The sequence below is a fragment of the Pogona vitticeps genome, chromosome 6, assembly GCF_051106095.1.
Source record: "Pogona vitticeps strain Pit_001003342236 chromosome 6, PviZW2.1, whole genome shotgun sequence".
Taxonomy (NCBI): domain Eukaryota; kingdom Metazoa; phylum Chordata; class Lepidosauria; order Squamata; family Agamidae; genus Pogona; species Pogona vitticeps.
The window spans coordinates 1818942-1841824 of NC_135788.1; the positions used below are offsets into that span (position 1 = coordinate 1818942).

A 22883-nucleotide genomic window follows, 5' to 3' on the forward strand; every position below is an offset into this window, starting at 1 on the left:
GGGTCGGTGCCCTCCCTGGCCCCAAAAATGCACCATGAAGGTGGGAGTTGGCACCAAGGTAGGCTGTGAGTAATTGCTCTGGTACTTGAGCCAACTTCCTATGTTCCAGGTGTGCCTCCTGCCCATGTAAGACAAGCTAACCAATCCAGTGACCACCGCAGGTTGGGCAGAGGGAAGCCTGCCCGAATGATGGTGGCAGACGTCCCCGAGGAGCCCTTGGTAGGTTTCCCAGCCCAGAAGAGCCACAACCAAGGAGGAGAGCCTTTTTCTGTGGCAGAATTGGGGTACGTGGCTGGGACGTCCCCTCGTGGCAAAGCTGCCCACAGGAAAGCATCCGGGCAGCTGCCATTTGAGTTTTCGGAGGCTCCGAGAGACGTTTTACGAGAAGGTTTGGATCTGGAAGCTTCGGCAGCGTTGAAGAAGAAAAAAAAGAAAGCAAAGCAAAAGAGGAGCCAACAGCTGAGGGCGGTTGAGACTTGGGAGGACGTCCCAGAAAAGCCAAGGGCTCCGTGCGCTGCTGGGCCCCAGAAGCCTGAGCTCCCCCCTGCGGAGAGCCCTAAAGAGGCCTCGAGGGTGCCCTTGGAATTTCTGGAGAGGGATCCGTCTCAGCTCGGAAGGCACCGCCAGGACTTCCCTCCTGCTCCAACAAAAGGAGAGCCGGCCTTGCCGACTGAAGGCTGTTCTCCGCTAGCGCTGCACACCAACGCTGGAGGACTCAGCAGGGCGGAAGCGATGAGGGATGACAGCTTAATGTTGCTCCCTGGAAGCCAAAGGGAGGAACCTTCCGAGGAGCGGTCGAAGCCCACTGCCGAGCAGAGTGGCCAAGCAGCCCCCACCTTGTTAGCTCTGGGGGCCGGTCCAGTGGAGAAGAGCCCCTTTGGGGGAAGTAGGGAAGCGGAGGGACTGCCTCCCAAGGACCTGGGCCCCGGTGAGCAGACCTCGGAGAGCAAGGCCGCGGGGAACAAGGCCGTCTGGGCTGCAAAGGCAGCAGTTGCCTCCGCAGAGAAAGTGGCTCCAGAGGGCCCCGCTTGTGGAAGGGAAGAGGCAGCAGAGAAGCCCAAGGACGAAACGCCTACAATGGCCGGGGAGGGAGCAGGTAAACCTGAAGTGGAAGCCAAGGCTGTTGATGCAGCCAAGGAAAAGAGTCCTTCTGGTGAGGTCAAGGAAGGCCGGCTGGCTGCCTCGGAGCAGCTCCTGGGAGCAAGTCCCCCCAGGGCGCATCCGCCGGAAGAGAGGAAAGGGGGCAGCCCCGCCAAAAATGCAAAGTTTGACTTTGGATCGGCAGATACGCCCTTTTCCTTGGAAACCAAGTCGGATCCGGCGAAGCCCTTGGCTCTTGCTGAGGCCGTTGGCCATCCCAAAGTGCCTTTTACAGAGACGACCAAAGGAATGTGCTCCACTCCTCCGGAACAGCCAGCCGGGACTCTTCCCAGGCCGGGGAGCGGCCAGACTAAAAAAAGGGGGAGTGACGGGAAAACCAAGAGAGCTGAAAACCACTTGGAGCAACGGGTGTTTGTTTCCGAGGACAAGGCCGATTCCAGCAGGGCTCCAGGTGCAGAGGACACCGAGATCCCTGAGGTGGGCTTCTCCAGGGCAGAGGCGGGTAAAGCGCTTCTTTGCTCGGAAGGGATGGGAGAGAAAACAAAGAAGAAAAATAGCGAAGGGAGGAGCAGGAAAGCTGTAGAAAAAAGTTCATTCAGAGCACCATTTTCTCCAGAACTGGGAAGCAGCATGGGCCACCTCCCGACCAGAGTGGGCCACCCAGACCAACCGCAAGAAAGAACAGATTGTCGTAAAGAAGGGGCTGGCCTCATAGCTGCAAACCAACCACCGGGACTTGCTGCAAAACCAGCCGACCCGCCAGCGCTTGCCGCCACGTTCTGGATGGAAGAACCGAAAGATGCTTCGGCCAAACCAAGTGAATGGCTTGACTTCCCTTCCTCGGCCTATCCTTTTATCTTGGAAGCCCCAGGCAGACAGATGGAATGTTCTTCTCTGCTGGAGGCAGCTGCCCAAACCAAGGGAACTGGCATCCTGGATGAAGGCAAGGAGCCCAGCCCCATAGTTTTGGAGACCCCCATCACGACAGACTCTACTTCTCTGTTGCCAGCAAGCAAATCCAAAAAGAGGAGCAGTGATGGGAGAAGGCAGAAGTCTGGAAAGAGTCCTTCGGAACAGCCAGTCCTCCTGGAGACCAAGCCTGATACGAACCGGCTCTTCCAGAAGGTTGATGTAACTCAAGAAACAAGCCCTGTTGACAAGAGACCTATATCTGATGGTGCCACATTGCTGGAACCGTCTGCCGGCAATCAAACACAAGTTCCTGCTTTGAAACTGTTGGAGAAATCCAAAGTAAAGGAAAATGAGAACCTAAACAAAGCGGTGAAGAGCAGTGGCTTGGAGCAGCCACCTGCCTCTGATCAGAAAACTAGCCCTTCCAAGCCAGAGCTGGTGGCCAAAATGATAGAAGGCCCTTTCACTGATAAAGGAGAAAAAGTCAGTCAGGAGCATGGTACGAAGGAGGCACCAGATGCACTGAAATGGACTGGTCCCTTCCCTGAGGTGCCAGCAGAAGAGCGGAAGACATTGCCCACTGAAGGGCACATTTTAGAGACCAAGCCGGAGCCTTCTAGACCAGCTGCTATATCTCATGAGGTTGCTAAAACTGAGGACGCTCCTTCCCCCAGGGAAGGTCAAGGGAAAGGGTCGGACCACCTCTTGAAGGACGCAGGAAGCGTAGGGCAAATCCCTGTGGCTGTTCTGGTTCCTGATGAAATGCTGACGCAGGCAGACCAGGCAGAGAGTAGAAAGGATGGGTCCAGCTTAGAACCTAGGCCAGGCAGAGGCCTCAGGGTTGACCCAGAAGGTCAAACTCAAGAACCCTCTGGTTTGAGAAGGAGCAATGAAGAAGGTGGTCCAGAGTTGTCAAATCAGCAGGATCCTCTTGCGAAACCTGCCAAAAAGGGTAGTCATAGGAAAGGCAGAAAGGCTGCAAGTGGCCCTGAGCAGCCACCCGTGGCTTTGCCGACACCGTCAGATTCAAGCGAAAGGCCCAAGATGGCTGGAACGGAATATGGCATGGGAGAATTTGAGTTTGTAGATGAGAACAGAAACCTGAAGACCCTTCCCCCGGGGCATCAGGTGCACTGGGAAGAAAATGTAATGAGCTTATTTGGACCCTCTGTTGCACCTGACCCCAGTGCCTTTGATGGGACCCCTTCCAGAAGTCAAGGTTCCAGGTGCCCCTTCCTAGACCTTCAAGGTCAGTTTGTTGGTGAGTTCAGCCATGAGCAGACTTTTCTCTCTGAAATCCCAAAGGATGCTAGTAGAGGGGACTGGAAGGCTCAGCTTGAGCTGCAAGAGAATTTGGCGAAGCTAGAAGGTGGAGAGGCCAGGGCAGAGGCTTCCCTTTTAATGAAAGCAGGCGATGAAACTAGAGAAAAAAGGAAGAAGAATAAACGGCCTCCGTCAGATCGCCTTGTCAAGCCAGATGCTGGAACGGGAAAGAACCAGGGGCTTTGCCCTGTTCTGGCAGAAGACAGAGGAACAGATCTCCTGGATAAAGGGCAGGATCCTGTCCTTTGTTCATCCCAAGTGCCAGGTGGAGAAGAGCCAAAGATACCTCCTGGGCTGGCTGGTTCAATGGAAGAAAGTGGCCCTTTTGGAAAAGAAACCCGTACTCCTCCCGAGGAATTGGCAGCCCTTTGGGAGACCAAGGAGGAAGCTGCGGCCCTCCAGGCGCTGACAACAGCCCTGGTGGGTGGAGGTGCCGGGCTGCGATCAGAAGACAGTCAAGGCATGGAACAGAGGGCCTCTGAATGTCTAGATAGTTCAGGAAGTAAGGCAGGGGCAGATAAGGCCCTGGAGGATGTCCCCTTGGAGGAAGCGGCTTCTGCTGAGCAACCCAAAAGCCCTTCCGAGTGTCTGGAGCCTGGTGGTGTGGACGAGCCAAAGATTAGCCCACCCGTTCTGGGGACCAGCAAGGAGGAGGCGGGTCGTCTAAGGGAGGCGGCCGCAGAAGTGAAGGGAAGTCCGAGCCTCGGGTCCGAAGCTGGCGAAAGAGTGGAGATGGTTCAGGAGGCTGTGTCCGGGCCCGGGGACCAAGTGGCGAAAGAGGCCAAGAAGCAGGGAAGAGCCAAGGCTCCCCAGGAGATCAAAGGCTACATGAGACCCACCAAATCCAGAGGGCTTCCTCCTCCTCCTCCTCCTCCTCCTTCGCTGAGAGCGGCTGCCCAAGAAGAAGGCGGGAGAAGGCCCCCCAGACCTGACGGTTCAGTCCGGCAAAGGCAAGGGAAAGGTGTGTGTTTGCAACCGTGGCCTGCCAGCGGGCAATGCATTCTGCAGCTTGTGTGTGAGAACCTGCTCCTTGTCGGCGCGTTGGCATGAGCACCTAACTGTTAATACCTGCGCCCGACGCCCAACTCTACCTGGCATGACTGTGTCTTGGCTGTTTTTGTAGAGACCGTTTGATTCCGCTTGCCTGTTTCACAGTGCTAATGGCCAGGTTTGGAAGAACTGACCTCGTAAACCAAGCTCTGTTAAGCTGATATTTGTGTGCTTATTCTTGCTTACGTACTTTGTACACCTACTCACTAATGTTGAAAGCTGTCCATCTTGTAGTGAAATAATGTCTTGTGGTTTCCCTCTACCTGGTGCATTCACACACACACGCCACAGAAATACGAGGTGGATGCCATTACAATTGGCTATCCCATACCTTCCTGGTGATTATGAATGCCCCTAGTCTTGACGTGGAGACATGGACACGATTCTTAACTTGCATTCCCTCAACTGCAACCACATGGAGTTACAAGCGGGGTGGGAGTGGAAGGGGGCGATTCACTTCTCAGCCCAAAGTGGCATTTTGAAAATAAAGGAGTGAGTTCTCCTCCTAGCAAGGAAATATTCTGCCTTTAAAAAAAAAAATGGTGGTGTAACCTTCAAGATGTCCATCCATCGTCATTCGCGTCCAGTGTTCCTAGATGGCTCCCCGAGAGAGAAAGAGAGGGAGAGATAAATAAAACAATTGTTTAAGTCAATCTTCACATTCAGGGTATCTAAACAATACTGGGTTATTGGATCACAACACGTGCGCATTTTCAGTACAAATACAGTACAATTTTTAGATGACTTGATTTTTTTAAATATAAATTGTAGAACATTGCAAGGATGGATGTGTGTGCTGGTTCTTTGAGTATATAATTGTAAAAGAAAACTCCAGAAATATTAATTTAATTTAATTATTTATTTTAAGAACAACAATTTTTACCCAGCATGAAAAGTGGGGGGGGGGGAGTACTGTTTTCCCTAAAGCAAGTTTAGTAGCATGGTACGTAGCAGATATTTTGTTGTTGGGGGTGCTCTAGCAGTTGTGGAGATTTCTTCTCCACCTGGCTGCATCTCTTCCTCATCGAATACCTCCAACTCCACTCTTTTCTGGAGCTTCTTTCTACTCTCTTTGGAAACCTCACGGCTTGATAGACTGCACGGTGCCATTGGACAGAATACTGTAAAACATCAGCATGCGTGGACAACATTGTTGACTTCGTAAAAGATTGAGCCACGCTGGTCTTAATGTTTCGCTCTAGTTTCTCAGACGTTTTGTATCATTCATGAGCATTGCATAAGGCACAGAGTACGTAGTTCTGTTTTGATGGAAGTGCTGTTCTCTCCTTGAACATGGGTCTCTTGTGTGTCTGTGTGTCTGCTTAGAAGGGGTGCCTTCTTTTAAGAAATGAAAAACTGAATTCTGGAACATTTCGTCCTGCCACCACGCAAACTTCCCTATGAAAAAGAGACTTAGGCAAATTTTAGGAGGCTGCTGCCCAGTGGGAAAGAGATGAATAGACCACCCGAGGCGTAGTAGGGCTGCAAGACACCACGTGGTGCCCCCAACCAGATGCCTCTTGTGTGTGTGTGTGTGTGTGTGTGAGCGAGCTGGATATGGTGCCTGACTAGGCAAAATGCCTTCAGGTGACAGGCAAGCTGGCCTTTGTTGTAATGACGAGTGCAGCCCTCCGTACTCTCCCTCCTCTTGAGCAACACACCCTCAAATGGAGACAGGAAACTGACCATGTGTTGGGAGGCTGGCGCTTGTGGAGGGGTGTGTCGCACTTGCAGAGGGGTGTGTTGCGCTCGTGTGCATGCCTGCAAGCGTGACACGCTCACCCGTGAGTGTGACACGCCCCTCCAGAAGCGTGACACACCCACCCGCAAGCACAACACACCCATCATGCATGCGTGCGGGGGGGCAGAGATCCATGTCTGCGGTCCCAGTTCAAGGAAGCCCACGGACTGGCACCAGGCTGTGGACCGAGAGTTGAGGACCCCTGGACTACACCATGGGGAGGTTCGGGCCCATGTCTGGGTGAGGCCTAGGGCTTCCATCGATTTATTTCTTATGATGTTCTTGAATTTTAAAGATTCATTATAGTTATGTTCCATGGTTATAATAGCAGTAGAATATCTACTCTATAGTATTATTTTGCCTACTGTTGAAATTAAATTTTTTTTTTTTTTTTTGCTGCTTCTGGGAATACTGCTGCGGTTTTTTAATCTTTAAAAATGGCTGTTTCTTGATCTTTTAAAAACGGCAGTGAACAATGAATGTTAGAGCAGAAAAGGTTGAAAGAAACGTGTTTCTGGGAAAACGCGGGATTTGTTTCTCAGAGGGCAGCATCTTAGTTTCTTTGCTTGAGGAATGGCAAGTGGAGAACCCCGGAGCTGTGGAACTCGACAGGATCCGCTTACAGTGAGTTGGGCCTGAAATCTGAAAAAGCAAAGAAAATGCGGGCCGAAGGAAGCCTGCTGGCCAGGTTTTCTGGGGTGAGTTCGGTCGTAACAGATTCCCATCAGACGGCCTCTTCTAGCTCAATATCCTTGTTTTGGATAGTGGCAAATACGGGACGCTGCGGGAGAAAGTCAGGTGCAAGCAGAGAGCCTGTGCCTACAGTGAGTGGTGGATGTCGATGCAGAAGAGTTTGAATCTCCGTCCGGCCATGGGAACTCAGTGGGGGTGGCAATCTTAAAACCAGTCCTTAAATAGCTCATCTACTTTGAAAACCCTACCAGAGCCCACCATAAGCCAGAGTTGACTGGAGGGCACGTAACACAAAGAAACAGGTAGAGGTATGAAGCTCTCAAGTAAGGATAGAACAAGATGTGTCCCCCCATACAGTTTATAGGAAACACAATATTGTCTTTTTAATTCGTTTTTGCAGAAGGTGGCATATTTAGGCTTTTGCGGATGATAGGGAAAAACACTGATCTTTTTTAGCCCCATTCGGGAGAGAAAGATCTTGTAGTGGTTTACTTTGTGATCCGATACCTCTGTGTGTTTCAACACCTTTTCTCATCGAGGATGAAAAGTTTGCCAGTAATTATCATATCCTTATTCTCAAGACTCGAACAACTTAGATACTCCCTTTCCCTAGCAAGCTCAATGTGCAGAAACCTGTGGGAGAAAGATGCTTAAGTTTGCCAGAACCTCTTCCTGTTCGAAGGGCTCTGGTCCAGCCATAGTGCCTACTGTATAGCATTATTTTTCCGGACTGGGTGGTAGGAATGGGAAACTAGTTTGTTGGATTCAGTCGTCTTGTGACAAAAAAAAAGCATTTCTACATGTCCAGAGATTCATTTTGTGAAGGAACACACCTCACAAGAAAAGTTGGCAAACTCTTAAGGCTTCTAAAGCATTTGCAAGAAACACAGTGCACACAAATCATATATGTGAATGGCTAGGAGGCGCATCACAGTCTAAGTAACTTTTCCAACTTTGGTTAGAATCCAAGACTATGGCATTTATAATCTAATAATCTTAGAATGGCACAGCTGGAAGAGACCCTGTGGATCATCGAGTCCAGACCCTGTCAGGGAGGACCAGCAGGGAGTCAGAATCCCAGCCTCTGGCTCCATTGCCAGATGCCTAAGCCACTGAGCTATCCTGCAGTTCATGAATTCATAGATGCCTGTAAGTGTCTCTTTACATACATTGGGACACATGCCATCGGTTTTAAAAGGTCAGTATATTTGCAAAGGTTTCCTTCTGGCAGTTGTTTAGCAATAGCGCACCCATGGCCTTCCCTGGCCTTTCAGGTGGATATGTTGACTCAGCCCAAAGCGCGAGATCTGCCCACGTATAATAGTCATGTCTTTTCTCTGTGCAAGATGAAACCCTTTTCCTTAACCTCTTCCTTTTTAGTTCTCTGCCTTTTTTGTGATCTTTGGTCTCTGTGTCTAGCTGATGGGCTCAACACGCACAGTTTTTGTGTGTGTGCGTGCACGCGTGCACATGAGAGAGGGAGAGAGGTTCATACAACAGTCTGTGTTTTAATGATGTGGGGAAGGATGAGCAGGACTGGCAAAATGTGCAAAGAATATATCTCATTCAGTAGCTGAAATCCTGTTGCTTAGCTCTGCCTGCACAATGGGAATGATGTCAGTAGCAGCAGCAAATGACTCTCAATTTAGAGGCTTTTTTTGGTGATTTCATGGTGCATGCAACCTTGTTCCATTCTGTTTGAGTTAGGAGCACCCTGAAATCATCTTTAACGAGCAGCTGTTTGCCTTGAATCAGTGTTGACGTGCTGCTGCATATGACATAATCAGAGCAGCACAGCTGGATTTCAGCCAGTATGTAGTTATGGGTCATTAATAAACAGCTGCACCAAGAGAAGAAGGAATTATCTCAACCAGGGCTGGGCAGTTTTTGGCTTACTGCTTCAAGCAGTGCAAGCCAGTTGAGTCCACAGTGAAAGATTATGGGACTACCCACCCCAAAACGTAGACAAAGCACAGTGCGCCCACCTCAGTCTATATACCAAGGGTGTAACTTCTGAGACTGGCTGAAGTTTATGCCCCACTTTTCTTTTTCAAAAATACAGAGAAGATGCCAACCACCAGCATTGTAACTTCCTCATCCCAAATGCCGGGCTTTATGAGTAATTAATAAGGAGAGCGCCCATTAGAGTTGACTTGTTCTGCTTTGGGATGTGCATTCATCCCGTTCTTTTAAGAGCTCTTTGATGATCACACAGCTCAGTTGCCCGGTGAATTTTTAAAGAGCTTCTCTGGTTCGTGCAACGCTTTAAAAACCATAGACCTTGGTTAGCAGTTCTGGGGTCCCCAGTGCTTCTCTCAAAGTTTCTTGAAAAAAGCCCTGCTCCGTGTCTATTGCAGTTCACTCCTCACCCTTGTGTGTTAGCAAGGCAAGGGTCTCAGATATGAAATCTGCCAGTTTCAGCTCTCCTGGCATGCATTCTCCCTCCTCCTCCTCCTCCTCTTCCTCCTCGTTGACTCTGGTTGGCGATGGCACCTAATTAGAGACGGCATGTGGCTCTTGAGTTTGTCAGGGAGCCCTTCCTGATCCCGAAAGGTGCTGTTGCCTTGGAAACCAACACAAGGAGGGGGCTTTGCTTGAAACCGTTCGTTTGGGAAGTCTTTTAAAAGCCACTGAACAGGATAAGTACTGGCTTGAGGAGCAAAGCGAAAATAGGAACATGACTGAGGCTGATGTGAGCGAGAGGACTCAGACCCTAATGGCGTGGCGAGCCTGTGGCACGGAGTTGGGAGGTGCTCGGCCATGGTACATGTTCTAAAAGCGTGAAGGGGCTCAGGTCAGTTTTACGGCACTGCTGAATTGTTCATAACCCCCAGCTACTCCAACGTCCCCGAGCCCGGTAGCCCTTCAGACGCCCTTCATGGTGTGTCTGGCCAATTAGAGCATCAACCCAAGACATTTGGGGTGGTCCCTGACTTGAGGAAAAGGCTGCCGTGGGCCTTTATATATATGGAAATGTGAGATATGCGTTTTCTAATACATTTCACTGATGTCCTTAAGAGGCTGAATAGGCTCTGAGATAAGGGGAAAGAGAAAAGAATATTATCCCCGGAGGGGAGGTTTTCACAGCCAGGCTCCTTAACCTGATAACAGATATAAAAAACGGGGAATCCTTCCTTCCGTGTCTGTCTTCTGAATACAAAGGCTGCCTTTGTGCAGGGTGGGATCCTGATGGGCCGCTGTCATTGGCATAAGGATTTTCCTTCTGCTGGGATTAAAGCTGACTGTTTAAGCAAATACTTTCCCCAAAGTGAGAACCTAAATATGAAAGAAAGGTTAAAGCTATAGGGCAGAGGGTGGTGAATAGAGGGCTCCGCGTTGAGTGTCAACACAGCGGCTTGCTTTGATACTGAGATCTGGCCTGTCCAGGCGGTTGTTGTGTTAACACTACCTCCTGTTTGCTTCTGTCCCCACGTCCGCCCAAAGATCGGATAGATTTATTTTGTCGAGATCTGCCGTTATTTGCATCTCCCTGCCTCCATTTGGTTGAAATAATTTGAACATGCAAGATGGTGGGTGTTCTGGGCTCTGTGAAGCAGAACTGCCTAGCCAACGGCATTGGAAGGAATGTGCATGCTTAGTGTACATTCTTAGGAACAAGAGTCTATTGAGCCAGACCTTGGTCTGTCCAGCCCAGTGTAGTTGACTCTGACTGGCAACTGAAGTGCAGACGCTGTTCTCCCCATCTATAGGCTTTGCTGAACTGGCCATATAAAAAGTCATAATATAATGCTCTTGAAGGTGTAAGAGTATCAGCTGGCTTAACATGAACAGGCCCATGATAGAGAATGGTAGAGTTTGAAAGGACTCCAAAGGGTCATCTAGTCCGTTCTCTTCCTACTGCTGGCAGAACACATTCAAAGGATTCCTGACCTCTGCTTGAAAACCTCCAAGGAAGGGATCTCTGCCACCTTCCTAGGGAGTCTCCTCCACTGCCGAACAGCTTCTGTTCTTCAGGCTAAGCATACTTGGCTTTCTCAACTGTTCCTTGGTGTCGAGATGCTGTGAACGTCCTGATCACCAGGAGCAAGTTTCAGCTTATTGATACACTTATTAATTTGTGGTGCCCAGAACTGGGCACAAGATTCCAAATGATGTCTGATTAAAAACAGAACATGTCTCTGTGTGTTATGTGCTGTCAGGTCACTTCAGACGTCTGAGATCCCTGTGAATTACTGGCTTCCAAAAAGTCCTGTTGTTAACAGCCCTGCTCTGTTCTTTCAGGATACGGGCCGTGACTTCCTTTATTGAAACCATCTGCCTCATATTATGTCTTCCTCTTTTCTTACTACTTTCAACTATTCCCAACATTATTGTCTTGTCTGCTGAGCTTTGTTTTCTTTTACTATTACTTCCTTTGATTAGGGTCTTTCACTATCTTTCTCATGCTGCCTAGAATTGTGATACTGCTGTATCCTTCAGTTGGCACATGTTTAGTGTGCGGTCAAGCATGATTCCTAGATCCTTTTCAGATGCAGTTGTTGTTGTTTAGTCGTTTAGTCATGTCCGACTCTTCGTGACCCCATGGACCAGAGCATGCCAGGCCCTCCTGTCTTCCACTGCCTCCTGGAGCTGGGCCAAATTCATGTTGGTCGCTTCAATGACACTGTCCAACCATCTCATCCTCTGTCGTCCCCTTCTCCTCTTGCCCTCACACTTTCCTAACATCAGGGGCTTTTCCAAGGAGTCTTCTCTTCTCATGAGATGGCCAAAGTACTGGAGCCTCAGTTTCAGATGCAGTACTCTCAGTTCAGTCAATTGTTACCCGTTCTGTATTTGTGCATCTGAATTTCCCTGTCCTGGAGGAGAACTTCGCACTCACACCTGTTGAAGCTTGTTCTCCTCAGATCGTCTTGAATCCTGATTCTGTTGTCTCCATTTCCTGCTCCCAATTTGGCATCATTTGCGAATTCGATGAACGACCCTCCTCCTGCTTTACCCAGGTTATTTGTAAAGATACTGAACAGCAGAAAGCACAGGGTGAGCACGGTGCAGCCTCCCGCCCTTTCTGTACCCACCACTCCCGTACTCTTTAATCCGTCACTCTCCCAGGCTCCCTTTACTCACGGGCTTCTTCTGCTCTCAGGCCTCTTTCCGGATCGTTTCTTGCTTTTGTTTCCATTTAGTCCCCTTCCTCGCTTGTGAACCTTCTCCTGCTTTGCTGAACCGGTTGTCTTTGTGCCCCCCAGCCTCTTCAGGTTGCCGTTCTGTCCTGGGCACTTGTGTTACTGTTATCCAGTACCCAGACAGATGAGCCATCTTACCAGTTCCTGTGCTCACATCCTTTCCACCCTTTCCCCCACACCCTGAGCTGTTAGAATAGTTGTTAGCATTCCGTGACATCTCACCAGCGGCTAGCAAGAGGAGGATGGCAGGTGGCAGCCAGTTTTTAGCCTAGTTTGTATGGATAATTTAAGACTGTAAGAAAGAGCTCTCACTTCTTCCCGATCAGCAGAGCTGGGTGGGCGGTAATTAGGGAGTGTCATGAAATAAAGGATAATGGCGCTTCATGCTCCTTGAATTGCGGTTCTGACATGGCTTCCGCCTCGTTCTTAAGTGCCAGGAGTCAGATGTCTGGATCAGGGAGGGTGGTTTTTCTGATATTTTTGTATGCAGCAGGATAAATTCAGGGGGCGTGTTGCAGAGCAGAGTCTAAAAATACTCCGCACAAGTTAACAAAAGGGAGTTGTCATTGCTACGCTGAGGGAGTTGCCTAAGGACAGCGGCCTCACTCCGCTGGCGGCTTAGCCTTCTTTGTCTGGCCTTCCCTCCTGGCTCAAAAGCGGGGATCCTGTCCCACCGTTTGGCAGCCCACCCGTCCCAAATGAAAGGCTTCTCTTCTCGCTGTTGACAAGAGCGAACAGCCCCGCCAACCACCACCAGGAGTAAATGGTGCCTTTCGCTCCCTGTTCTCTTTTATCTCTCCCAAGGAGGGGTGAGAGGGCAGCAAGCATGTATTTGATGCAGAAATGGAATGTATGTGTTTATAATAGTGGTTCCCAAACCTTGTGGGATCCCCAGATGCTCTTCGACTAAAACACCCAGAAGCCTTCACCATTAGCTTGTGCTGGCCAGGATTTCTGGGAGTTGAAGTCCATACCTATCTGGGGACTCGCGGTTGGGGACCACGGGTCTGTGACACGATGGATGAATGTTAATTTTGAAAGCTGGTGTGGTTACCAGGGTTAAGCGAGTATTGTGGGCAGGGGTAGACGTGAAGTGTTGCTGTAGGGTTGCTGACGCTCAAAGTGCTTTCCAGAAGCACCGAAGAACTAAGTGGACTCAAGAGGGTGATTGTATCGATGAAGGACAGGTTTCCTGTTCCTCGCCTGCTGGAGGAAAAGTGCTGGTCTTGATCCGGAGAGGTGCCCATGTGCCTCCACCAGCTCTCCATCAGCCTGTCCCCAGAGCTGCCTTGAGGAGGTTTGGGGACCCACTGAGGAAGGAGAGGAAGGCTGCAGGTCCCACCCTCACTGCAAGGAGCTTGGTTTTGTGCGACCTTTGAGAATGACTTATTTCCTCATGGTGTGAAGCTGTGGCACCTCGAGCGAAGGGAGCCTTCAGCTATATTGCAGGAATGGGGAATACGGGGCCCGCACCCAAGATGCTCGTGGACAGCAACTCTCATTGCCCTCCTCCCACCACCACCACCACCACTGGGTTTACTAACTAGAGTCAGTGGAAATTGCAATCTGGTAGCACCCGTCGAGGTACGCCTTCTTCAACCCGGGGAGTTAAGATCATGCCGTGGTAGACCAGGCGCTCCTTGGGGTGCTGCAGGTTGCGTTGGGTGAAATCCGACAAGGCATTCCGTTGGGAAAGTCCGGGCAGTGAAAACAAGGGCCGTGCTGCAGACAGGTGTGGCGTGCTCTCACGTTGGTGTGTAAGGGTGGCTGTAGTGGTGGTGAAGACAGAGGAAGCAACTAAATGTTGAGGCTGAAGGATTATGTTGCCCCTCTCAGCTGCCTTATTTTTCTTTCTGGCAATTCCAAGGGTTCAGGACTGATGAACCTGTGCTGAATTCTGGTTCTGCTGCTTCTTCCCAGGGGAGGGGGAAACTTTATAGTTTGGAAAGGTGTATATATGGGCTTTAGCCAGAGGTTCTGGGTGGTGGAAGATCAAATGCCTGAAAACACTCTTGGGGAGTTTGAAACTGACCTCTAAGAATGGACTTGTCTTTTCTGTGGTTCAGTAAGGAGAATCTTGGCCAACGTTTAAGCATTTGCCGTCAATGATTGTGTCAGAAGGCATTGCACGTCTCTACCTCTTGGCAGCAACTGCCTCCAATTCCTGCAGTATTTTTTTCCTCCTAAACATCGTAAGTCTAACCATCCTCTGGAATTCTTCCTTTTGGCTTCTGGGAAAGAACAGAGGAAACGGCGCTAATGCAGGAGGACTGACCTGCCGGCTTGTCTGGATAAGAGAGCAACCACCTGCCCCTTGATCACTTGGGAACCGCTTTTTTTCTTTGCAAAAGCTAACAATAGAGGATGCGAGTGGGCAACTCGAAGTCCATTTGCAAATGAAATTTCCATTTTATGTTCCGGAAAGGAACTGGAGATGGTGGGGTGCCTATAATTTCTTTAAAGGGTCTCACTAAAATGCTGTTCTGTATTTGGATAGACTTCAGCTACGGAGAGGCAGGGGGACATTTTTTAAAAAACACGAGCACAGGGGGCCATCGTGTGTCGTCACTGCATCTGCTTGCCTATGAGCCTGGCTTGCCGGCTGGGTGGTGTTACAGCTCGGAGAAGAGGAAAGCGAGAAGCAAGCAGAGATGTCTCTCTCCGACCAGCCGCCCGCTCCCCTCTCCGAATACAGCCAGCTGTGCAAAGCCAAGAACACAGACAGCTTTTCGGAAGCCTTCCACTGCATGGAGATGCAGAAGGATTTTGCCAAAGCGGAATTTCCATGGCAGAGAACGGAGGGCAAGCTGAATGAGATCGGGCTGAACGTGAACTCGGGGGGGCAGCTGAAGGACGGGCTCGTTAAAGGCACAGGCTTTACCGACGAGGACAAGCTGTGCTTCTTCGAAGGGAAGCTGGACAAAGAGCTAAAGGTGACCCCAAAGGACCAAAGAGAAATAGAGGTGCCGGGCAAGCTGTACTCGGCGGCCCCGGGTCACCTTGAGAATTGGGCTCTGATTTCGGAGACAGTGCCTTCGGCAGAAGGGAGTTTAGGGAACCTCAGCTTTGCAGGCTTCCATTCGAAGCCGTCGGAATCCGCGAGACCCCCTGTGCAGCCGGGACAAAATGAAGCCATCACCGATCAGGAGAAGGCGGCAGGTAAGAAGGCGGCCGTGGAAGAGATGGAGCCCAGCCGGCCCTTGCCTGGGAGCGACCCCAGCAAAGGTGCAAAAGACCCAGAGATCAGCGTCTGGAACCCCAGTTTTAGTCCTGTCTTGCCAAGTGGCATTGTTTGTCCAGAGGCTGCCGAGAAGAAAGAGGGACCCCCTGCTTATAGCGTGATAGGAGTGGTCAACGACAGTTATGTGCAATGTGGGTTTGCCCCTTCCCCTGCTGTGCCGAAACTGGGGCCGCCGACCACCACGGTGGAGCTGGCCCAGGACGACTTCAAGAGCGGCTCTTTCAACAGCGCTCACGGGGCGGAAGAGGAGAGGTTTCTGGCCGAGGCGGACGAGAAACTGGGCTCCGCCGAGGAGGGTGGGTTCCTCAATCGGGGGGCACACCAGAGGAAGGCAATGAGGCGTGCTATGTCGGAGTGCTCCCATTTGTCCGTCCCTCCTGCCCTGAATCTGGCGGATAAATACCCTGAGCCCGCTGCCCGGGAGGACCTCGTTACCAGCCTGGTGTCGCCTAGTGGCAGCCTCTCCCAGAGCGCGAGCCCCATGACCCGAAAGCCCAGCGCACCAATGAAAAGGTCTGCCACTGTCTCAGAAGAGCAGACATCTGTCCACAGTCCACCGCCGCTGGGCAGTGCGCAGAACAATGCCAAGCCGCCCAGCCTCGTGGTGGTGAAGGGGGCCCCGTCCTTTCCCATGGAGGAGCCATCTGCCAAGAAGCAAGGCGAGTGGGGGGGCGGGAGCAGCCACGCAGTCAAGAAGGAGCCGGCCAGCCCAGGGCAGTGCCACGGCAAACTGGAGCAGATCCCCGAGCTCAGCGGCCGCGGCAAAGGGTGGCAAAGGGGGGAGGAGGAGGAGGAGGAAGGGGTGGCGGCGTCGGCCGCCGGAAAAAGTACCGGGACGGGCCATGCGGCTCACGAGCCGGGGCTCCTCGGCTCCCCGAGAAGCGGCAGCAGCAGCAGCACCTTGCGTGAGATGGATTCGGGCACCGCCGTTTCTGCCCTGCCGGAAAGGAAAGGAATTGAGGTCAGCGACGCATTGAGCGCTCCATCTTCCCAGCAAGGAGACAGACCACGTGACGGTACGTTGCTAAATTTTCTTTCCTTGGGGAAAGCAGCAGACGGCAGCCAAGGAGCTGGACTTGACAGATTGTGGGCAGAAGGGCGGGCATCTCCGTCCCCCTCCTGAGACCGACACGGCTGGCTGGAGCAGAAAGACAGAAGAATGGGGGAGGGAGCTTTTGGGGGGGCGTTTGCAGGGAGGAGGAGTGGCAGGGTGAGTTTTAGGCAACTCCGGTGGTGGCTCACAGGTGCCAGGAAACTGAACAGGAAAGAGATCCAGCCTCCCCCCCCCCCCAATACACACACCCATCCCACCAACACTGCAAGCCCAGGTTGACCAGGTTCTCGGTATGGATCGTAGGAATGCCTGGTTAGTCGTAGCCTCCACAGAACTGTGGAGGAAGGAGTTGGAAGGGAGACGGGCAGGGGTTCAAGATCTGCCTGCTTTGCTATGGATGCAGGTTATGTCTGTCGTGGCTCGGATGTACCTGTTTTTTTTTTTTTCTGCTCAGAGAGGGTAGAGAACCTGGCAGCCTTTCTCCAGAGGGCTGGAAAAGTCAGCTTCTTCCTTTTGTGTTGCATCCTCTCCCACGTACGAACATGCCCCCCTTCGCCCCCCCCATTGAGCGGTGGTAAAAATGAAAAGGCTTTCAGCTCTCCGGTCATTGCAGTCTCCACCCCCCACCACTCCAACCAGGCACCAACTGCTTTTCCTCAATAGTGGCTTGTTTTGTTTCTTAGTGCTCTGTTTGGTCTGTGTTTTGTCTTTGGCACAATACTTTTGAGGTCAGTCTGCTGAGATCAGATGGGGCGAAAAAAAAGAGGACAAACACAGTTCGTCTTTTGTAGTGTCAAAAAGAGTGAATGTTTCCCACCCGCTCGTCTGCCTTCAGAGCATCTTCCATGTTTTGTAGATTTTGCCTCCTCCTCTGGCAATAACTTTGTAAGGGGTTGAATCTTTTCCGAAGCATCAGCACACAACGTCTCTATGAGATATGGAGGTAAGGGGAGGAAATCGAAACTAAATGTGTTTCTGTGCACAAATACCTGCTCCACATCCAGATTAAATCCATAACCTTGTGAAAGGAAATACTGATGCTTATTTAGTTTGATCTGCAGCTGTGTAGCCCGCAAGGATTTTAGCTTATAACCGGCTTCAATGATTACATGACAGCACTCCTCAGCACAAAAGGGCGTTTTGTAAAACTCCCACAGTTGAAATTACGTTTATTTTCACTCTCTTGACATGCAGAAAACCACTCTCTCTTGTTAATGCAAACAGTCTCACCCTGAAAAATCTTTTTAGTTCTGTCTGTTCGTTGCTCCTCGATCCCGAGTTCCCGTTCTAATGCATTTGCTGCAGGAACCCCTCCCGCCCCCTCTACTGACCTCCGTTTCCACACTCTGAACGGTGGGCTGGGGGGTGGTGGTGGCAGAAAATCATGGCAAGTTAAATCATTGGAAAAGCAAAACCAGCTGCATTCAGCACTGCAAGGTGTAGGAAATCAGCAGTTGCCAAAACCCTTCACCAAAGCGGGGTGTGCGGAATGTAAATGGGGAAAGAACTTGTGTGCATGCTACCCCATTTCAGAGGAGAGTCCTTTTGATCTTAATGGTCAAAGAGAAGGGGAATTTTGGATAAGAAGTTTCAGCTTTTCCAGGTTAAGCGTCAGCCACCTTGGTTGTGCAGAGAACAAAGGAGTGAGTTGAATTGCACCAACCTCCCAATAACCTTCAGTGCACGAGACTTCCAGAAGGAAGGTTTGGTCTCAAACAGTACCGCTTCCACCTTCTTTCTTTTGTTCTTCTGGTGACGCCTGGTCGATAATGGCTCCTTTAAAGTGTCAGGAAAGACCACGCAGTTCATGGCCAACATAAATATGAAAAGCATTCTACTGATTTTCCACTAATCTTTCTCTTCTCTTCCTTTGCATCTCAAGTTCCTACAGCTATTTTTCTACATGTGGTGGCGGTGGGGGCATTATTGGAGGACAGTGAAGCATCTGGAGAACTGGAGGTCTTCAGGGCTTCATGGATGATGAAGCTCATCCTGCTTACCACCTAGCTGTCATCTGGCCCCAGGTTTCCTCCTCATGCAGTCATTAGGTCTGTGGAAGGACTCCTGGGACCGTCTGCACAGCTTGTAAGAGCAGCCGTTGAAAGTGAGACTGATTGGGCTGCCCACCCCGAGACCCCTTCTTTTTTTAATTTTTAATTTTATTTAATAATAGGAAAAAGACAAAAACAAGAGAAAAAAAACACGCTACATATACAGGACATAGGAGGAAAAAAAAAACCCCTAACTAACCCCTCTATTGAAGTACCCCCACCCCCCCTTTGGAGTCAAAGATTCCAGCCTCATTAAACCCTCTATTCTCCCAATATCAGTTTGTAGTGTGTACTAATTATTTTATACATATATCATCAATTTCACCCTAAAACTCCTGTCTTCTTCTGGGCCCAAGAATATATTAGACCCCAGCTTTGTTTTACATAGTCTCTTGGCTGTTCCCGTAGTGCTTCTGATAGAGTGTCCAGCTCTGCCATGTCCCATAGCTTCTTTAGTCCGAGACCCCTTCTTTGACAGTAGCCAGACCAGACACAGCGAAGGGTCCTCCCGAGTTAAATGGGAACCCTGCAATCTCCTAACTCTCGGCTACTTGTTGTTTGAATCTTGTTCACTATAGAGCCAGAGTCAGCAGAGCTCGGAGGTTTCACATCTTTGGACTACTGCTCCCAGAATTCCCTGGTCAAAACAGCCAGAGTCTATGCCGTGGGATTCTGAGAGCGGGTGGTTGTCCAAAAGAGAAAAACGGATGCGTGTCTATCTCCTGTCTTTTCCCCTTGACTTTAGCTTCCCTTTTCTAAAGCAGGAATAGCCTTTTCCTCTTTGGGTATAAAGATGGTGGGAGTAGACCAGCTGTTTAAAGATCGGGAGGTTTGCCTGGTGTGGAAGTTGTACCTGTTTGCAGTTGTGAGCGGGAGGGAGGTCAGGCCCATGTTTCTCAGAATAAACCTCCCCCCCCCCCGAATGACGTTGTCGTCTTCTTCTCCCACTGGTGATGGAGCCAGTCTGGCCATTTGGGAAGACAGGTTTGCTTTGATCTGTGTTGTTGATTCTCCAAGGATTGAAAAAGGAGTTATTGTTTCCCCCCCCCCATTCTTGGCCCCCAAGATCTTTTTGAAGAAGAGGCATGAGAGATTGAATGAAGGGTCAGCCCCCTGGGAGCCGAGTTACCTCCCTGATCAGAAGAGCCCTCTCGAGCTTCAAAGACCACTGTGTGTTTAAGAAGGGAAGCCTTTGAGAACAAGGAGATTAGGAAGGAACGTCTTTTGGTGGGCCGGAGGCTCCCGTGGGCATCCCACGGCACTGCCCTTGCCCAGAGGGAAGACAACCAGAAGCTGGCAAGGGCATCCATCAGCAGGAATGTCAAGGACCTGCAGATAATAGTATAGAGGAGAAATCCGTGGCGCCACCTGAGGAGAGGCAGGGCTGAGTTATTGAATGGCCCCCCTCCTCCCAAGCGGTTGCACACCCCCACCACCCCCACCACCACGGTTTGTGAATTCCACAGATGTTTGTTTCATAACTGGAAGATGGCTCATATCTCACATCCTGCCATGCACTTGTTTCCATTTCTTTCCAAGGCGGTCCCATAAGGTGGGTTGTCACTCTGGAAGGCTTGGCGCTCCTTGGACGCTAATCAGTCTGACTCTTCTCCATGGAAGAAGGAGCAGGTGACGTGATCAGCATGGAGGAAGATCTCCCCCCCACCTCCCAAGCCAACCCCCCCACACACACACACAGGCTACCGGCATGGGCAGGGGGTTGATCCCACATGTACGGCTGATTCTAAGACCCTTTGGCTCCTCCACCCTGTGTGTGTGCGTGTGTGCCAGTTTCTGTAGATTTGAATGTCCTTCTGAAGGAAGATCTCTGAAAGAGGGCAGGATCCATGCCTATGGAACACCACTGTTCAGGGAGGCAGGAAAAGGTTTGGCATCTGGAGCATTCTTAAGTGGGAGTGAGCCGGGCTGGACCTGAGGCTATTTTCTGCCTCCTTGGAGGGGTGTGTGCGTGTGCGCGCACGCAGTGCAGCCCTTCCTTGCAACCAATTTCTTCACCCCAGACACTACCCCAAAATTTAGACATTGTTCTTAAAAAAAAAAAGGATTGGGTTGCTGCATAGGGTCCACCTGCACCACCTAGCACAAAAAAGCCTTTTTTTCCCCCATCACGAATAACTCCCAGCTACCTCCTGTTACATTATTTGTGACTCTGGGAGTTTGGGGGCATTTAATGTGGCTTGTGTGCCAATCCCATGGGGGGGGGGAATTAATCCCTGGCCCCTTGAGTGTTTCCCACCCTGATCCGAAAGGATGTGGTTCTGGCAGGTCCATTCCACTGTAGACAGTGGGTGGGTCACTTAGGAAGCCAGCACATGGCTGCGAAGATCCCATGGCATGCTGAGCCTTCTCCTCCTCTGTGTGAATGGTTTGGCTTGGAGCAACCTTGAGAACCCCTTGCCAGCATTTCGAAAAAGTAGAGCCCAGGAGGTGTTTGGTCACCTCCTGAAGAGCTACGCCCAAGGGAGCTAATTACTGGAATTCTTGCATTGTGAATTTTCTTTTGTAACGGTTCACGATTTCTCATTTTCGCTATATCATGTATCCAAACCCCCCACAGCACAGAAGCAAATGTGTTCTAAGCGTACAGAATGCCTTTTGCACCTGCTGTGCAAAATGGGTGGGTTGTTTCTAAATTCCCCCCCTTGCTGTTTATTTTTCAGTTGTGTGGTTCCCTTATGGCTGAACCTCCTCCTGGTTATGTTTGTGGGATGGGGTGGGGTCTGTGTGGGTTTCTATGAAAACCTACCGTTCATAATCCCCTGTTGCCTGTACGTCATTGTGCATAGAAAATGGTAACCTTTTTAGCAGATTAGCAGTTACACAAATGTCGTTTAAGTAATAAAGACCATCTGAACCGAAAAGCAGGCGCTGTTCTCCTCTTCGCCTCCCCCTCCCATTGCAACAAAGCAGACCTTTAAAGGTGCCTTATTTGCTGGTGGGAGATCCGTGTACTCTGTGATCCAGAGCGAGAGGGGGTTTGGAAGAGGGGTGTGTGTGTGCATTGTGAGTTATTGAAAGGACAAGGAAAAAATACTGTTTATATAACACAGAAAGGCTCTGGGGGGCAGGAAAGCGGGGCTAGATTTTTTGTTTCGTGATTGCTTCTCTTTAATTGTTTTGGATTGTGGTAGGTGGGTGTGTTTCTTTTGGGATCTGTGCATGAAATGCTGTCCAGGAAGTGTACCTGCCACACCTGAGTCAGCAGGTCAGAGCGGCTTCTCTCCACGTATGATTAACCACCCCGTTGGTCCCCTTTTGACTTGCGATAGGGTACACCAGATGGATGGGAAGCCGTCGCAGAAGTTGGGGCTGTTCACAGGAGTTAGCCACGAGCTTCCACGTCCAGAGGCCATCTACCCTGGAGACCAGGCGCTGCAGAGCGACTGGCTTGTTGGTTTCCCAGCAGAGCCTGGTGGGCCGCAGGAAAAAAAAAAAAGCAAAGTGCGGGTTTGAACGGACTTGTCACCAGAACAGACCGGGCTGCCGTTAACGTTCTTCTTAGCTTGCCAAAGCGAGTAGGGCCTCTGCGAATGAGCTCTGTTGCGTGCTTGGAAAAGGAAGCAGCCTGACTTGGAAGAAGCGGGGATGGCTTTCTCAGCCTCCATCCTGTGGGTGCTTAACGGGCATTGAACTTCAGCTGCCCCTTCTTCCCCAGCCGGTGAACGTGATTTGTAGCCCAGCATGCTTCCCTGTTCTTGCACCTCGGCTTCCCTGTTCTTACAAAACCCGTCACTGTACCTCACACCCAGCTGCTTTCTACTCTTCCTTGTCATGGGGAGATTTCAGCCTAGATACGCAACATATGATGTGACCCTTTGTGGATCATAGACCACTTTGGGCACATAGCAGTGGGGTTTAGGGATGGGCCGTTGGTCCCAGGAAATCCCCCAGAGCTGCCCATTCTTGGCACCTCTCTCGCGAGAATTCATGGCCATGCTCAGTGTGGTCCAAACATCACTTAACATTTTTAAGCCTCATCGCTGCCACTCGCAGCTTCTTACATTGTCTTTCTTCTATTTATGCTGTCTTTCTCAGCCTCCGCGGCTTAGAGCTGAAGTGGGCCCACACAAGACACCCTCTCTAACAGCAAACTCACGTGTTGTGTCTGTGTGTGTGTGTGTTGAGGGGGGGAAGAGAGTCAGGATTCTGGCCAAATGGGCCTGCTAAAGAACAAGTCGGAAGCCCCTCTGTGCCTGGGAAAACCCTCAAGACAGGCAGAAGCAGAGTCTTGTTCTTCTATGTAGAAAGCAGAGGGGCATTTCTGGGGCGGAATGAAGAGTTGGGGGATGACTAGTGTGGAATACCTTGCTCTCGGGGAGTCTGCCTGCAGTTTGGAACAGAAGCAGTCTTTGTAGGTCCCAGGAGAACTTTTCCAGGTCCCTCTTGCACCATTCTGCTAGAATGGCCTCCCAACTACTTAACAGAGTCTCTTGGTGCTTGGCCATTGATATTGAGCATTGCCCTTCATTGATATGGTCAGGTGTATGGATGTTTTCATGGTGAGGGTTTTATTGATGGATTAGACTGTCTCTCCCAGCAAGAGCAGCTGAGC

At 50.6% G+C, this 22883-nt stretch overlaps 1 protein-coding gene across 33 annotated transcripts in view; it reads left to right on the forward strand.

The window, feature by feature from the left end:
* The window catches only part of MAP4 (microtubule associated protein 4), a 180209-nt gene that overhangs the window by 119614 nt on the left and 37712 nt on the right, over positions 1 to 22883 (forward strand). For 32 of the 33 annotated variants that reach the window (XM_073002731.2, XM_078378356.1, XM_078378361.1 and 29 more), the window contains one exon: positions 110 to 4297. The exons of the other annotated variant lie outside the window; for it this stretch is intronic. In XM_073002731.2, the coding sequence (XP_072858832.2) occupies positions 110 to 4297 (4188 nt within the window). The remainder of the gene's footprint in view (positions 1 to 109; positions 4298 to 22883) is intronic. 33 annotated transcript variants of the gene reach the window in all.